The sequence below is a fragment of the Gopherus evgoodei genome, chromosome 1 (assembly GCF_007399415.2).
Source record: "Gopherus evgoodei ecotype Sinaloan lineage chromosome 1, rGopEvg1_v1.p, whole genome shotgun sequence".
NCBI classification, from domain to species: Eukaryota; Metazoa; Chordata; order Testudines; family Testudinidae; genus Gopherus; species Gopherus evgoodei.
In genome coordinates, this window is record NC_044322.1 from 270,642,628 (window position 1) to 270,660,570 (window position 17,943).

Below are 17,943 nucleotides of genomic sequence, written 5' to 3' on the forward strand. Positions count from 1 at the left end.
GTATGTGGAGGTAGCCTCTGGATTGGGGACTATATAGAACATTGAGCTCTTTGGATCTGCCACCGAGGACGTGGAACGAGGAGCTCCCAATTGGATCTGTATACCTCAGTGCTGAATATATTGGTTGTTGCTTGGCTCCCTCTACCAGAGCAGTGGTTTTCAAACTGCGGGTCACGACATGTCAGGCACTGGGTTGCAGCGGCTCTGGTCAGCACCACCAACCAGGCCGTTAAAAGTCCTATCAGCAGTGCTACCCGGCGAAGGCAGGCTATTCCCTACCTGTTCTGACACCGCGCTGCGCCCCAGAAGCGGCCAGCAGCAGGTCCGGCTCCTAGGCAAGGGGACCACAGGGCTCTGTGTGCTGCCCCTGCCCCAAGCACTGGCTCTGCACTCCCATTGGCCAGTTCCCAGCCAGTGGGAGCTGGGGGAGGGTGGTGCCTGCGGGCGAGAGCCACGCAGAGCTGCTTGTGCGTCTCTGCCTAGGAGCCGGACCTGCTGCTGGCTGCTTCCAGAGCGCAGCGCGGTTTGTGGTGCCAGGATAGGCAAGAAGACTGCCTTAGCATCACCAGGAGCTGCCCGAGATAAGCTTGCACCCCAATCCCCTTCACCAGTTCTGAGCCTCCCCTCAAAACTGGAGCCCCTTTCTGCATCCCAAACCCCTCATCCCTGGCCCCAGCCCAGAGCCTGCACCCCCAGCCCAGAGCCCTGACCCCCTCCTGCACCCCAACCCTCTGCCCCAGCTGTGAGCTCCCACAAACCCAGAGCCCCCTTGCACTCTAAGCCCCTCATCCCCACCCCGCAGCCCTCACCCCCACACCCCAACCCTCTGCCCCAGCCCTGAGCCCCTCCCACACCCCAAACCTCACATCCCCAGTTCCATTGGGTTGCAGGCATCAACAATTTTCTTCAACTGGGTTTGAAAACCACTGTACCAAGGGGCAGGTAAAGGGAACTGAGTATTAATGAGTGAACCCAGCTCAATGAGCTGGTGGAGTTTCAGAGCTGTCAGGCCTTTTCCTGTACATGTGATTAGACTGTAAGAAGAGGGCCATTAAATTGTGGTGTTCCTGTGCTACGTTTAGTCAGAAACCACAACAGGCAACACGAGAATATTTTAGGAAGGAAAGGGAAGGATGACTTCTCTAAACTGCCAGGGAGATTGTAGGGTAGCAGGGTGCAATTGTACACAAGTTGTTACAAGAGAATTTTGAATGCTGCATCTCCAAGACTCTGAATTACTCTTTTAGTTAGGTATCAGAGGGGTAGCCGTGTTAGTCTGGATCTGTAAAAGCAGCAAAGAATCCTGTGGCACCTTATAGACTAACGGACGTTTTGGAGCATATTCACCCACGAAAGCTCATGCTCCAAAACGTCTGTTAGTCTATAAGGTGCCACAGGATTCTTTACTTCTTTTAGTTAGTAAAACAATGTGGAACAATTGTTTCACTAACTAAAACAGAGCAGGGGACTCAGAGAATGGAGAACTGGGGGGTGATTCACCAGTTCAGAGAGCCATTCCAAGAGTTCTCTGTGGAACAGCACAGATTGAGGCGGCTGTTTGTACCGACGTGTGTTAACTGCAGGACTGGCACCAGTGTTTTTGGCGCCCTAGGCGCACGGCCATTTCGCCACCCCGCGCGCTGCTCCCGTGGCTCCGGTGGACCTGCCACAGGCGTTCCTATGGAGGGTCCGCTGGTCCCACGGCTCCGGTGGAGCTGCCACAGGCATTCCCGCGGCTCCGGTGGACCTGCCGCAGGTGTTCCTATGGAGGGTCCGCTGGTCCCACAGCTCCAGTGGACCTGCCGCAGGCGTTCCTGCAGAGGGTCCGCTGCTCCCGCGGCTCCGGTGGAGCTACCATAGGCATGCCTGTGGGAGGTCCACCGGAGCTGCCCGCCGCCCCCCCAGCAAAATGCTGCCCCCCAATAATCCTGGCGCCCTAGGCGATTGCCTAGGTCGCCTAAATGGAAGCGGCAGCCCTGGTTAACTGCACTGTAGCATGGGGCAGCACTATGACACATGGGTGCCAGAATGTACAACCCCTCCCTTACTCAGTGAAAGGGGAAACACATTGGCCTTCTGAACCCTTATGAGAGAAGAGCTGTAGATGTCTAGACGATGACTAAGGCAGGGAATATGTCAACTGTTTAGGAGCCTATGAAGAATGTAAACAGCAGAGAGGAAGAAGAATTGTTTTGAGCTGTTCAAAGGAGTAGAACCTGGAATAATGGGATGAAAGTGAGCAATGGGAAAGTCTGGCTGGGCATCAGAAAACATTGCTAAAGGTGAGACCTATTAGAATGAGAAATCCCAAGTGCTTGAGTCATTGAAAACTAGACTGGACAAAGTACAGAGGAATACACAGTAGGGAAAAATCTAGCCTTGGCTGGCGGCTGGGGTGGACTAGAAAAGCTAATGTGAATGTTCAGTCTTTAGTTGCTGCTTTTATAATCTCAGTTAAAGTGTCCCAGAAATGAAAGTGCAGGAGCTGGGATTCTCTATCTGACCTCTGATCATTTTTTGTTTTTTCAGTTTGCATACAGAAGAAGCTTAACACTTTATTGAGAGTTTTGGGTTTTGTTTGTTTGTTTTGTATTGTTTTTTTACAACTTTAAATACAGTACTGAGTATAAATTAATCTTACATTAAAATAAAAAAAGCAAAAAACCTCACCAACTTTACAAACCACAGGAAGGAGATTTTGGAGCAGGAAAGCAAAGTGTCTTAAGACTTGAGAAGTCATGGGGTGGAGTGAATGGAGCAGAGTGCAAGAGGCAGAGAAGGATGTTGGCAGCAGGCAGCCAGCGAGAAGCTCTGAGTTTGAGGTGAGGGGAGATGTAAGCCCCTGTCTGATGAACAACACTCCCCATCCCGCTGCATCATCACCTTTCTCCTGCTGCTAGTTTCCTCATGGAACTTCTGCCTGCACTGAGACCTGAATTTGGTGGATGAGACCTTTGCCAACAGGGCACAAATATGAAGGCGAAATTACCTCCAGCCTACTCCTTGTTTCCTCTGTCCCAATGTGTATGCTGTACTGAGTGACCATGAGAGGGGTTATTACCCTTGGAGAGAACACTGCATACTTTCCCCTTCTTCTGCCTCATTCTCGCAGGAGAGGGAGCTATCTCAGTAAAGGAAAAGAAATAAGGAGAGGCAGCTGGGAAAGGAAAGTTGTAACTCTAACTTACATTGTAAGCTCTTTGGGGCAGGGACAGGTTTTTTGTTGTGTATTTATACAGTGCTCAGCACAGTGGGTCCATGACTGGGTCTCCTCCTGCAATTCACATGATAAATAACAATATCCTTAATAATTGCATGTGGGGGTGTGTACAGGTGGTCCCTATCTGAAGAGTCATTTGTCCTCCGCCACCTAGACTTCTAAGGCTCTCTAAGATGTCCGTGAAGGTCGGGACACCAGTCAGCAATGCTCTTTCACCACAGGGGATTGTTTCTGTTTTTAATCACTGTTGTGAAGTAGAGGTTCACTTTCTCCCCTCGCCCTCACCCCAGACCCCTTCAACCGCCCAAGAAGTTCCTTGGATCTATAGCTTTTGAAACTGAAAAAGGCTTTAATGTAAGTTAAGGACATCCTCGTGTGTGTGTGTTTGAGAGAGAAAAATGGGGGAGAAAAATGGGAGAGCCAGGGAAGCAGAGATGGGGAGAGCAACTGAGAGTGTGATATGAGAAACATCCATGAAAGGGTTATTCTGCTCTCAGATATTCCTGTGTCATATTATTCTGCCCTCAGGATCACTGGTCAGCCAATTACAGTTTCTTCTGATGAAGTAATGTTTCTAAGCCTGTATTTTGTTGGTTGTGTTGTCTCTCTGTATCCTGCAAGGGAGTTGTGAGCAGGGGGGAAGAGTGTGAGGGACATTGCTCCGTGCACCCCATTCTGCACCCCACACACACTGGGGAAAGCCATGGAAAATTTGCTTTTCTTCTAGTCCACCTGAGCTGATGCACAAACATGCCTGCAGATTCCTCCCACCAGGGAACAAATCCATTTTAAAACCATATATATATACATACAAGTGAATTAAACAATAACCCAAATCCTAGACTGGAAAGTCGAACCCTCTACAGCCATGTGCAAAGACAGCATCCTTTGTCAGGGGGCCGGGAGAAGGGAGAATGATTCTGCCAGCTGTCCACTCCTTCCCACTGCTCCAAAAGTCTTCCAGTCTGCACCAGGGGTGGATGGGATAAATGCATTTTGCTTTCATTTTTTCTGTTCCCCGAGATGTTGTACATTTTAGTGGTTTTTAAAATAATATATACACACACACAAAAAAAAAAGTCTGTCCAGACGGAACAATAAAAATCCTTAGTGCATTTTCCGTCATTGGTTTCCTCTCTTAATCTGAGGTCTGCCTGCTTTAAAACATGTCCATCACAATCATTGATCTCAGCCAGGGTCCCGCACCCTCATCAAGAGAAAGAGGGGAAAGGAAGAAAATTGCTCCCATTCCCCCCCATTTTTCCCCCTCAAAGGAAAATTGACCCATTTTTCTTTTCCCCATTTGCCGTTCTAGTCTCTGCAGTAGGAAAGGCACCATCCTGTTCCAGTGACGTGGTTTTTTGTTTTTCTTTTTTTTTTGAAAACTTTAAAATGTTGTTAATAAATGAAGAGAGGGAAATCAAGGGAGAAGGTCCGGTCATGGAAAGGGAAGCACCATTTGCCGTCCGACTCGGGCATCGAGACAGTCCGACAGAGAGGAAGAGTTATCACTCTGAGGACCCCATGGGGGCAATACAGCAAATACAGTAAAACCTGCCAAGAGCAACCACTTATGGAAGTTAGCAAAAGTGGTCACTTGTAAGAGGTGGTCTCTCTTCCGAGGTTGGCACATCAGAGAGTGGTTGTGTTCTGTGGCCTCTGCAAGTAGTTGCTCGTAACAGGTGGTTTCTCTTCAGACGTGATCTCTAAGGCAGGTTTTACTGTATATTAAATAAACCTAAAAATGAAACAAACACAGATACTGAATTAGAATAAGAATAAGAACCCATCTTGCTCTACTATTCCTACTCCACATTAATAGCCCTGGAGACCAAGCCACTGAAGTCTTCTATTTATCTCCAGGACAGACCAAGCTAAGCTTGGCACAGGAGCAAAAATAGCAGTACATCACCTTTGCATTTGGATTCTTGGGCTCGTCAGGGACCAGAGGAGTAGTTTTTGGTTAAAATGGCAGAAGAACAAAAAACCCAGAGCAGCCCTAGTGCTAAAGATGCAATTGGAAGACTCCTGGCTCCAAGTTTCTGTGCTCAGACCACAGTTCTCTCTCTGTCTCAAAAGGCCTAGCCTATTGAGAACCCAAGGCCCGATTCTCCTTTAACTCACACTGACTTTACACCAGTGAAATTCCATTGAAGTCCATGGAGTTACTCCTGATTTACATCACTGTAAGTGAGAGAAGAGTCAGGTCCCTAGAACTGAAAGGCTCCAGATTTAATTCTGAGACTCCAGTTCTCCTTTTGCTTTTTTTAACCTTTGTTATGTTCTCAGACTTCCTGTTAGGTCAGTGAGACTCATCAAAGTGCTGCTCCTTTTGTGTCCTTCCACCATTTTAACCAAAAAACTAAAAAAAAACAATCCCGCAATAAAGAATACAAAATGGACATTAATTCTCCATTTCCAATGGAAACTCAATTCGTCAAAGAAGATCAGCGCGAACTCCACATAATAGACAAATAATATGGTCTCCAGTGGTTTTTAGATATAGAGGGGATGGGCTTGTTGTTCAGCTTCAAGGGAGGTAGTAGAGTGGGGCTCAGTGGCAAAGTGGGAATAATGCATAAACTTTTCACTTCTGCAAGAATGAGTTCAAGTGTGATAAATCATAAGTGGGATGAATTTTGTGAGTACCAACCTAATCCTGTTACTTCATTAGATCACACAATTTGGCACTATTGAACATCTTGGCCCTACATTGGAATAACAAGAGCTGCAGAACTGAGCTGCCTGGGCAGAACTGTGTATGAGGCCCAGGGCTGAAGTAGCAGGTGCAGTGGGTAGCCGTTGAGGTGCATAGGCAGCGCTTGTGTGTGGGAAGGAGATTTCTCATGACTAGAAGAGCAGACTGGCTCACTTCCCAAAGAGTCCCCCCTCCTGTGGCAGTTGTTGCTATTACCTGCCTTGCACTCTGTCCCCAACCAACACCTCTATGCTGTGAGGATTTCTTTCAGCACTTTCTTATCGTGGACATGCTTGAACTTCCGATGTTTTCTCTTTCGCGCTGGCAGCTGGCGCACTCGTTGTCTCACCGAAACAGGGGCTGCAGTGATCGATGCTGACTTACCTGCCAAAACAGAGATGGGAGTGTATGATGCCATGAGCAGCAGCTGAGACAGCTGGAAATACCACTCCCTGCCCACCATCTCTACAGCAAGAGAGCCGAAGACCCTCTTCTTCCTTCCCCTCCGTTCTTCCTCACTTCATCTATTCTCCTCATTTCTCCACTCTCCTTTTCCTCTCTGCTCTTTCCCTCTTCCCCATTCTTTTCTCTTTCTCACCCTCTTCCCTTCCTCTATTTTCCCCTATTTTTGCCTCTCTCACAAGCAATACTCTAGGCAAAATCTTCAGCCACTGGAAATCAGCAAAGCTCCCTGGACTTCACCAGTGCTGTGCTGATTCACAGCAGCTGAGGCTCTGGCCCTCTGTCTCATCTTGCAGCATTTCCCTCTCTCTTTCCCTAGTACCAGCAGCCTTACCTCTGTGCTCACGTGAACCTGGCCGACCGCGACCAGAGGGCTGAGATGACAGTGCCTCACATCGACATTCCAGGTGATCCTCTAAGGGCACAATGGCTTTTTTAAAGTTTGGCTTCTTCTGGACAAATTCTATCTTGTTTACCTATTGGGCGAGAATAAAAACAAACCCATCTAAAATATAAATACAGCTACAACTACCACTGCATCAACATGAATACTACCTTTATTTCTCTATTGCCCTTCTTCCCAAAGGGTCCGAATGCACTTTAAAATCCACGGATCAAACCCAGGCCTGGTACAGTTTGGTGCAACTTTCAGTGATTTCAATGGAGTAGCATATAGCCAGGCAGGTCTGACTTTGACTTTGTACATAGAGAATCACTTCACCCAATCCTGACTTACAGCTGCTTCTTGCATGAAACATGAACAGTGCCCAAAAACATTACACAACTGGGAAAAGAAATACAGAACAATGCTGGGTCTGATAGATTTGACAGAGGAAGTTTTGGGGTAGGCAGAATGTAATTAACTGGATTGAGATATTGGAGTTAAAACCCTTACTGTGCAAAAAACAACATGGCAGAGAGGAGAAATTCAGACCTAATGCAAACAAGCACGACTCTACTAACTTCAGTGGAGCCATGTCTGAATTTGTCTCATGATTTTTAATGACTAACAGTGGCACGGGGCTCTCGTCTCATGTGAAAGGCAGCATGTCCGGCAACACAATGCTCCCGAGAACCATTCTGCAGCCCTTGCATCACTGATTCAGCTGAAGCAGATGTACACATGCTAGCTCTGATGGAGCTTGTGCGCTAAAAAGAGCCAGAGTACGTACCTAGGATTTTGGATGAGATTGTACTTAAGCAGCTAGCCCGAGCTGCTGCAGCCGGGCTATTATTTTTAGATCACTAGTTCAATCAGAGCTAGGGACTGTATGTCTATCTACACTGGGACTTACACCTCCCAGCTGCAGTGTAGCCGTACCCTCAGAGGGAAGAGCACCTCTTACTAGATCTCCAGCAGCATATCCTACAGTCTCTGAGTTTTCGTTGGTGGTTTCCCATTCAAATACTGACCAGGCCTGACCTAGTTTAGCTTATCTAACAAAACCACATTCCCTGCAGAGGTCTGCAGGCTATTAATGCTATCACTGCTTTGAGTCTGGAACTGAAATGCTCCCAATGCACTGGCCCTGGCAACATCACTCAACCACTGATCAAACCTACTGGCTATTTATCTTTCCTTGAAAGCACCACTCCACACGCTTCAGACCACACGCTGCTCACTAGACAAACATTTCCAACCACACAATACAGAGACCTCAGAGAAGCCATTTCCGGGTCACTTTTCCTGGCTGACTTTTGCCCTGACCTTTGCTTTTTCCACAAAAACAACTCCTATTTCTCTCACTCTCTCTTATTTCTCCCTCATTCAGAGTGGCTTTTCTGAAAAAGGAATTTCCTGATAAAGCAGACTGTGTGAGTGTGCACACACACACACCCCGGCCTGCCCAAGGCCTGAGGGAATCTCTCACAGGTCAGGCAGAAGGTTTGCGGGGGAGGATTATATTTTTAAATGAGCTGTCTGGGAGGAAGCACGGAGATCACTATTAACTGACGAGCTAGCATGATCTGAGCAAGAGGTCAGCTATCAGGTGTCTGTTTACAGCAGGGCTAAGCAGGAAGATCACAGAGGGGCAAGGAGAGGAGGAGGGGATGCTGTCTCAGTTCGCGTGTTTGGGCTGAGGTGCATTGTCAGGGCGGTGATGGAGAGGCCAGCACAGTTAGCCCCTCACTTGTATGACCACAGGCAGTCCCCCTAGTATGTTTGTGTTTTTAGTGGAGGGGCCATGAGAGAAGGAAGCAAGGGGGAGGGAGAGGATAGAGGATTCTTGTGTACCTGGACATGCCGCACACGGACCAGCGTGGGGCGACACTGCACGTTGCGGTTGTTGCAGCACCCAGAGCACCGCTGCACCTCCACACACGGCGGCCACACCACAAAATTGGCATTGGTGGAATCTACCATGCTCCGGGAGATTTCAAAGACCTCCGTCCGTGTCTTGCACTCTGCGAGTACTGCTGGCTCAGCATCTACCACTGCAAATAGAGGGACCCAAGAGAAAAATAGTGAAATAGGCATCACAGGCTACTCCCAGAAACCTGATGCAACCCCACTATGTTATCTGACAAAGGGTCACACTCTCCTGCAGCTACAGATATATATTCTTTCCCCATCCTACACCCACTCAATGCCACTCACTGTCTCCTTCAAAGGACCAAGCATCCTGATGGTACATAATAAATAATGATAACTTCAGCTAACATCTCTGGCCAGAAAGGACAGGGGCTAGTCAGTGCCGCTGCGTAACGAGACAGAGTGATTTGCTGCAGAATGATGTCTCCTGCTTCCGAACACCAGCTCCTCCACTTCAGGTGCTAAATGCTTGGCCTCTGCAACACTTTCAGGCCCTGTGGAGCTCGAGGATGGGACTGGGAATCAAAAAGTGCAAATAACAATTGCTAGGGCACCAGGCCTGGTCCATTATCATTTTGCTCTGTTGAATTATTTCAGCTAATTTCAATACTTAACAATTAATAGCAGTCTCTGCGTTTGCTTAGGGCAGTATCACACTTGGCAGAAACACAGTGTTAGTCACTGACTGACACAAGACGTGTCTACAATAGCATATCTAGCGCTTGTTTTCCAGCACTGGTACGAGCTATGAAATGAATGCTAATGCAGACAGGGCTCAGACATTGCCAGCACCAAGTCCGAAGCCCCAGCCAGAGGAGGGCCTCAGGACACAGTGCTGGAAATGCCTGCACCCTGCTGTCTGCACTGCCCCTGGTGCTGGGGCAGTTACAGCAATGCTGAAAGAAGGAGACTACATTTGGTAGCACAGAGGCAGAGCCAGACTCCCTAACAGAAACACACTTACATGGCTAAATGCACACGCTCATAGTGACACACACTTAACCATGCACGGGCACATTCAGACACTCGTGGTGGACACAGATGCAGTCTGTACAGATCCATGTATCTGTATACCTAATCTCCCACTTACACTGAAGCTCCTGCACAGAAGTTAGGTCTGAGTCTACCACTCACCTAGACTTCGTCTCCCTCGAGGCAAGTTTTGACCAGGATGGGCTCGGGTTGAGTTCAGGTCCAAATTGGAGCCATCCTCTTCTGCAAGAGAAGGGCAGAGCCAAATAAGACAATGAGGTAAAAAAGTGGGGCAATGGTGTGGGAATCAAGTGACAGAGGAGGCAGTAAATATTTGGGTGATTCATCAGTCTCGTTACTGCACTAGCATGTCCCGTCCAGAGTTTTAGGTTGAAGTCCCAGCTCAAGTCACAAGTGCAAGGAGTGGGAGGAGACTCTGCGTCTGTTCACCTCCTCATACTGCTCCAGTCACAGTAACCAGCATATCTTGTGAAAGAGAGGCCCAGGACTGAGTTTGCAGAAGATACTCTAGGGCAAGAGTGAGATGCACTTTAGCGGAGCTATTTGGAATGTACATGGTATAGCAGAGGGAATTGCAAGTCAAAATGCAGGTGAATCAGCGGAGCAGGAGTGGAGGGGGAGGAGCAAGGCTGGATTAGCAGGAGCTGCTGTGGGTGAAAACTGAGGTGTAGTGCTAGAGTTGTGTTTGTCCTAGGACTGGAATAAAAAAGGGTGCTATGGAGCAGGACTGAGGGGGCAATGGCAGAGCAGAGTGGAGGACCCAGGACAGAATGGCAGGGGGGCAGGAGGTCAGGATGCAGGGGTATTAGATGACGTGGCAGTGGGGTACTTGCGTTCTCTCTCCTAACCCACTGCGTTCATTGGAAGTAGTCAACTTTTTTGGCAGGAGATAGAAAAATGAGTTCAAAATAACTCTTCCCCTCTACTACTCTCAGTTAAAACTCAGGTGCTGGGGATGGTTGGAGGGGAAGGGAGGAGGACTGGTAGCAGTCAGCCCAGTTCCCAGTGTTCCCATCCCACCGCTTTCCCATAGGAACTGCTGAACAGAGAAATTCTCATAGTCTTTATGAGTTTCTCTAGTAAGTGGCCCCTCCTGAGCCCCAGACTAGAGCAGTGTTCAGAGATAGCTCCCACCCAGTGGCAGCTCTCTCCTTCAGTGTCCTGGTGTAGCTGCAATGGGAGGCAGAATAGACATCAGCCTCCAGGGAGTTACTGTATTAAAGTGAATTCAGGACTGGGACAGGGCACTGGACTGAAGATCTCTGTTTATCAGGCACAACAGCAGAGCAAGCTTCCCACACCTATCACTCCCCATAATGCACTTCACCCCTGCCCTGGGAAGGCCACTTTTTAGGGGTGAGAGGAGCATTTGGTCTCTGTTCAGTCCACACATTAACAAGTCAGCATCCATGGATATTGTGAACACCTGGCTGCCAGCCTGCGGTGACAGCACCAAGCTGATTTCACATAGGCCAGCGAACAGGAATGATATGCAGTCACTAACTACTTGAGGACAGATTGGAATCTGTAACTTGGGTATGAAAGCTTTCAATCCCATATGTGATCCCCTGTGTCATCCAGTCTTCCCTAATCTGGGTTTAGCGTGGAACCAATGACCTGGGCTTGAAAGGCTCCATAGCCTATTCCCAAACCCCTGGTCTCCCAAGAGATTCCTGTTTCATTTCTTAAGTATATGAGTAGGGTAGTCACTGGAACAGAAATGTATCCCTTACGTAAGCTATAGGATACGACAGACTGCACACATCTTCTCTGTCTCTCCCTCTCCCCTCCTCCGTCTTGCATTCTCTGGAATTTTATCAGGCCAGGGTGGGGGTTGCCTTTTGCATAAAGGTTGAGTTGATGAGAAAAAAATAGCAACACTGTTGACTTGAAACAAATCTTCTATTGAAAACTGAGGCCCCCCTCCTCCTCCCCTTCTTCTTGATAGGCCATTGCTGCTGCTGCTGCTAATGGGTGGGGACCCAAGCTTGCAAAAGGCAGTGCTGCTAATTTTGGAAGCTGCCCCATTGTGTGGCTCATGGACTCAGATGAAGAACTGGGGGAGGAGGACCTCGTCGCCTCTTTTTAAGGAAAACAATAGCAGCCCACAGCTGGTTCTCTCCCCCCTTCCCCGTCCCCTCCCAGGCCATTTTGAAAGGGAGCGGGAATGCTTTTGAGAACGTGCCAGTGGTCCGACTGGCATAGGAAACAAAAGCAGGAAATTCTGTTCCCCCATAGATAGTGTCTCGGCAAGGATTACAAAGCTACAAACAGACAAAACACAAGAGAGAAGGCGAGGGGGGTGGAGGGGGACGGGTGGGAGCAGAGGTTAGAATAGAATGGAATTCACTCTGAAGAGACCGTTTATAAATAAATTCCTGATCCAGCCTGGCGACCGTGACACGTGGTCCCATTCCCACACGTGCCAATCTCTCCACACTTTGCTCCTTGGGCTGCTGCTGCTGCTGCTCTGTGACTTCAGTCCTGGCCAGGGGTTCCCATGCACTGCAAACTCTGAGCTATTACCCACAGAAAATGACAAAGCAATTCCAACCCCACCACCAGCTTAGTCAGCCTGACACAATCCTATGTCCTTCTTCACTTTTCTATCATCTCATAGAAGGGTCTACCTGGGAAGCAGTCCACACACCTGCCTGTGCCACTCCCTATACTCTCATCCCCCCTCTCCCTGCACATATTCCCACCTCCTCCTAGATGAGTGCTAACAGCTCACCTGGCCCACTCCCAACCGCCCGCTAGTCTGTCTTTTTGTCTTCCCATGGATCAGTCTATTCATCCACTTGTGCATCTCCTCAAAGCCCACTTCATTCAGTCACCTGTGTGTCTTTGCATCAGCCCATGAGCTAGTTCACTCACCCGCTTGTGCGCCTCTTAATCTACTCATGTTCCACTCCAACCACCTCTCTGGGCATCTCCTAGCTCAGAAGCTTGCTTGGGTTTTTCTCATGCTCCTCATTCCATGCACCAGGCTATTTAAATCTCCCCAGCACCCAGCCCTATTGTAACTGAGTTTTGCAGTATAGCTTGATAGACTGGCACCTAGAGACTAACATGTTTCTATATTTAGAGTGAATATGCCTTGCCAGAGTACCTGCTGGAAAAAAAAAGGTACTCCCACCATGAGATTTAGGGAAGGAAGAGGAGTGTTTGGTGTAGAGGAGATTTACCTACGGAGTCTATCTGCAGGGCACGCTGGAGGTCACTCCTGGAGCGCACCGAGCTGTCACTCATTATCTTGTAAATGTCTTCTGGGATGGGGTCCCCCTACCAGACAATAACAAAGTAGGAAACAAGTGTTACACTGGTATTGAATGCCAATCCTGCACAAACAGCTCTAATTACGGTGAGGAAGGGGAAGGTGGCAGTGGAAGGGAGAGGTAGGGAACCAGCCAAATGGAGAGAGAAAAGCTGCCATGAAAGTATGGGATGGGAAATCTGAGAGGAGGGAAGTGAGAGAAACTCTGCCTCTTGCAAAGTGGTCTGCGGAATGAAGTCTGCAATAACATTACACACTGAAGAACCCTAAATACTTTGCCAACAGTCAGGGAAGTTTCATTATAAAGGGATAGATTGTGTGACATCACCAGGTGGCTGGCAGTCCTGGTGCATACAGTACCAGAGTAGTTTTAAAAATATCAGAGAAAACCTTCCCAATATTTCCTTCTGTTATGAAACTCACTCACATGATCTATCAGATGTTCTGCAGGTTTTGTGTGTTTTTAAATCCCATTGGCCAATTATGTGCACATCTGGGCACTGTTAAAAAAAGAGGAGTGGAAAGGGAGACTGACTCCTCTTCCACAGACCAATTTGCTACTCCTGTTTGATCCAGCAGTAAAGTCACAAACTCTGCAGTACGACATCACAGTTATTTCCATGGTGTTGGGCTGTGATGTCATAACCATTGGATTTCAGTGTCATAAACCTTGAATGCTGACATTACAAACACCAGGTTACAGGTCAAATTCAGAGCTGGTGTAAGCGAGTGCAAATCTCAGCCACCTACACCAGCTCTGAATTGGTCCCTGTGATTGCCCTGCAGGACTACAGAGTAGAGGCATGGGAAAGCAAGTACTTACTAAAACACATTTCCAAAATAATAGGAACAGAAACAGAGAAAAGTATTACCCAACTGTTTGGTTTGCTCCATGCTTTCTTTATTCTGGAGTACTCATGTGTGAAAAGTTGGCCTTTCAGCAGCTTGCCTAATTGGGTTGTTGTGCAGTGGGTGGTAGCTGAGCCCCTGCCCGGTGTCCCTCAGTGGGCTGCCCCGTTGTAACTGAGAGGAGAATTTGGCCCCATGTGTTTATGAAATGTAGGTTTTTTTAATGTTTTGTGATTATTAGTGAGATGCATGTACCTGGGCTCTGGTGAATGCTCTCTTACCGAGGTTATTCTTTGCTCAATTGCTTTCAGGGTATAACATTTCATTTCAGTTTAGTGCTGGGGAAAAGTGCCAGATTGATGACTCTAGAGACAGTGACTCCTCTGTTTATCCACAGAGCAGGTACCACACAGGCAATGGCAATGCACGTTTCACCCCACATGACTGTTCCCCCTTCCCTGTTACCAATGGGCTTCAGATCTGACCTTTAGGGACCATTTTTAAGGATGAGAAGAGAAGTGCAATTTCCCAGTCCAGTAAATCCTTGGACTCCCTGCTGAGGCTGCCAATAAGGGAGCCAGCTAATGCCAGTTTTTGTGGTGTTTTTTGTGATGTAGGCATCTTCCCACAGGATACACAGCTGAGAGGCCATAAACCCATGTCATTCAGGGGCCACCAAACAGCTGTCATATGATGATGACTTCTGATAATTACCAAGCTGGATCTGGGTTGGAACTAGGGTGACCATCTTTTCAAAAGGCAAAAGCAGGACACATGCAGGATCTCTGCCCCCCTCTTTGGCCCTGCCCCGTCCCTCCTCTTTCCCTGAGCTCCCACCCCCTGATCCTCCTCTTCTCCCCTCCTGAGGCCCTGCCCCCTGGCCAGGCAGGTCAGAAGCTGGAACTGGGCAGTGGTAAGAGCTGCCCAAGGAGCCCGGGACACTGTGAGGCGCCCCAGACCCTGCACATGCCCTCGGCGGGGTACGAGGGTGCCCGAGAACAGTCTCCAGCCCATGCCCCTGTCCCCTGGGGCACGCCACCCCAGGCAGGTGGAGGGTCTGGGTATTCCCCACAGTGGCTGGGGGTCCCTGAGCAGCTCTTACCATGGCCCGATTCCAGCTTCTGGCCTGGCCAGGGGGCAAGGCCTCAGGGGGAAGAGGAGGAGCAGGGGGAGGGATCTTGTGGTGAGGGAGGGCCAAGGCCCACCTCAGCCCCCTCTCCCTCCCACACACATCATGAAGAGGCTGGTGCTGCCTCCGAGCCTTGGGCACGTGCAGAGTGGCGCTGCAGGGAATCCAGGACAATGCTGTCCTGGAGTCATTCAACCCACAACCAGGACTTGAACTGTGCATTTCAGGACAGCAATTCGGGACAGATGGTCACCCTAGTTGGAACCAGTGACCTGGACGTGAAAGGCTCTGTATTCCTCCTGTATGATACTATTTCTGTATCACATACACTGGGGTTTATAGTAGAAAATGGATTGTTTGTGAGTCCAAGTATTTGTAACCTGAGATCAGAACTGATTTTTAATGTTTTCACCTGTCAAGAAATGCATCTGTGGATGAATGTTGCACTGTACAGATGACTCTGGTCCTTCCTGATACTTAATACATGTAGGCAATTAGACTTTATTTTAAACTCTCTGGCACTTGCTGGGGTCAGCAGGCAGGTGCTACACGACTGCACGACTTTGGTGGAATTAGTGGGAAAAGGAGAGATGCGACCTTGCTAACTAGGGAGGAGGAGGAGGAGAGAAAACTGGAGGAGCATTTATGGATCAGTGCTCTGCAGAGGGATTGCAAAAGCAGGCCCACTCACTGGGGACTGGATTACAGGAATTAGCTCCACTCCCTGATCACAGAAGGAATTTTAGGTGCCAAGTTTTTCCTGTTGCAGATGCTATCAGTTTGACTAAAGCATGTCAGCACGCCCAGGCTGTAGGCCTCATTATTCTCTACCTGTATCTCTGAAGCACCTCTGGCAGTGGGGACTGCATGTCTGGGCTGTGAAGTTTCTTACTTTCTTCCCTGTCACAAAGCCAAGTCTGAGAGGGACCTGTGAGAGACTATGCCTGGTTGTGAGGCTTGTTATGCTCTCCCCACCTCTCTGAGTTGGTTCTGTGCGAGGGGAATGCTCACCTAAGGTGCCCTAGCATCCCCATATCACAGAGCTCGGGCTGAGGAAGTTCTGCCAGTAGGATACTGCACACCCGGATTATGGAGGGACCCTTGGGGTGACGGGCATGAGTGAGTGTTAGAAGCTAAGAAGGGAAGGCACACAATGCAGCAATTACCAGCAAACACCGCCACCTGATTCTGTGATATGGCTGGGAGGAGGGTGGAATGGCAGTGGGGGGTGGAGTCTCCCCACGGGCCAACCAGAGCAGCCAGGGATTTTCCTGCAATTGCAGCAAGGGGAGGAGGTTGGGGGCGTTATTAGTCTAGAGCAGGTTAATAATCTCCTTTTAGCTTTGTGGTAGATCAAAGAACTCTCTTGTCTTGATAGAGTCCTGGCTGGCTGTCAAGTGCCTGAGGCCTGGCCTTGTGCTGCTGCAAGGCCCTGGAATTCCTACCCCAATGATTTTGTTCCTCTCTCTGCTCCCACCCTGAGTTCCTCCCTTCCCCAGGTTCTGTACTTGCATGCAGAGCCATCACGCTGGAGACTTGCAGACAGACACACACTGACGGATGCATACATGCAAGCATGCTTCTTTGATGGTTTAACATTGTCACATGATTTTGGTGCTCATGAAAGCAAGAGATGTACAGTGCTGGGCAAGCCAGTGGGGTCTCCTCAGTGGCAGCTTTGCCTGCCCTGTGTTGAGGCAGAACAGTGTGATCTTTATGTGCTGGTAAGTTCTAAGCACGTCTCTATTATGTGTCAGATTTTCCTCCCTACTTTCAGATGTCAGCAGCCTTGGCTGATGCAAAACGAATCCACGTGCAGCTCTGCTAATGTTCTACGTATAGCTCAGTCCTGGCCTACAGTCACCTCTGTTATTTCAGTCTGAGACCCCCTAACAGCTCTGCCCATGCCCCTCAGTCCTGACCGGGAGCCCAGATCTATTTCAGTCCTTGGCCCTCTGCTATGGTAAGATTTGAACCCTAAGATGCCAAGGGGAAAACCCAAATGCATTAACTCACTGTAAAAAAAACAAAAAAAACAAGAGGAGTCCTTGTGGCACCTTAGAGACTAACAAATTTATTTGGGCATAAGCTTTCGTGACTTTTTGTGACTCTCCCCATCCCCTGCACTTGTGGACATGTACACTGAGTAGGGCAATCTAGCATGGAGCCAACCCGTCTTGGGGTGGGGAGGGAAGAGGGAGTGCTGCAGAGGCCAGTTCACTGCTCTGGGGTTAGAAATATGTACGCCGGGCTATGTGGAAAACTCAGGTTAGTTTCCAGGTCCTATTCCCTGGGCCGTCAGGAGCTGGGAGTGCTGAAAAGTGTGATCAGTCTCTGCAAGGGCAGTGAATGAAGCATGCGCTGCCATTCTGCAGTGATCCCTATGGCTATTCATGGATTCCAACAGATTGCAGCTCATTCCTCCTCATTTAATAGCACAGCAAATGCATGGCCCCGAGGGAGCAAAGATTATGAAACTGAGAGGAAGGGATTGAGAAAGACCCTTGGGGCTTGGAGAAGGAAATTCCTCCCCTCCTTTTTAGGCTGTGATTCTGTATATCCGGGTAGTACCACATAAATGGCACAGGAGAGAGGATGGAAGGGGAGATCCTCCAATTTGCAGGAGGAAAATGCAGAAAGGCGCTGAGCTCTCTGCCCTTCTCCCTGGGAAAGGGGGTAGGTTATGAAACTCCCCAGCCACCTCATTGCTGATCAGAACAGAGGGGTCACAGTGCCAGGGATGGGTTGATAGCCACTGTGTCATTATACCATGGTGGGTGCAAGAAGGATGAAGAGAGCAAGCTACGAAAAGAAGAAGTTTCTCTTTACCTCAAACTCAGATTGGGGATGGAGAGGGGAAACACTGTGACATTCCTCAGCGTGGTGTAAGATGGGCGAGTCCCAGCAGAGCCTGGCAAAAGACTCATACTGACTTAACCCCAGGGGCTGTTGGTTCCTTGGCTGGGCAGATGCATTTAACCCTTCCAGTGCCACGCCCAGC

General features: G+C 49.0%; 1 protein-coding gene across 1 annotated transcript in view; it reads right to left on the minus strand.

Moving 5' to 3' along the window:
- Positions 1 to 2,542: 2,542 nt before the first annotated feature.
- The window catches only part of PDGFB (platelet derived growth factor subunit B), a 29,256-nt gene continuing 13,855 nt past the window's right edge, over positions 2,543 to 17,943 (minus strand). Inside the window, exons 3-8 of the mRNA XM_030546545.1 lie at positions 12,876 to 12,972; positions 9,829 to 9,909; positions 8,617 to 8,816; positions 6,715 to 6,856; positions 6,135 to 6,302; positions 2,543 to 4,958 (exon numbers count right to left, since the gene is read on the minus strand). Coding sequence (XP_030402405.1) covers positions 6,166 to 6,302; positions 6,715 to 6,856; positions 8,617 to 8,816; positions 9,829 to 9,909; positions 12,876 to 12,972 — 657 coding nt within the window. The 3' untranslated portion in view covers positions 2,543 to 4,958; positions 6,135 to 6,165. The remainder of the gene's footprint in view (positions 4,959 to 6,134; positions 6,303 to 6,714; positions 6,857 to 8,616; positions 8,817 to 9,828; positions 9,910 to 12,875; positions 12,973 to 17,943) is intronic.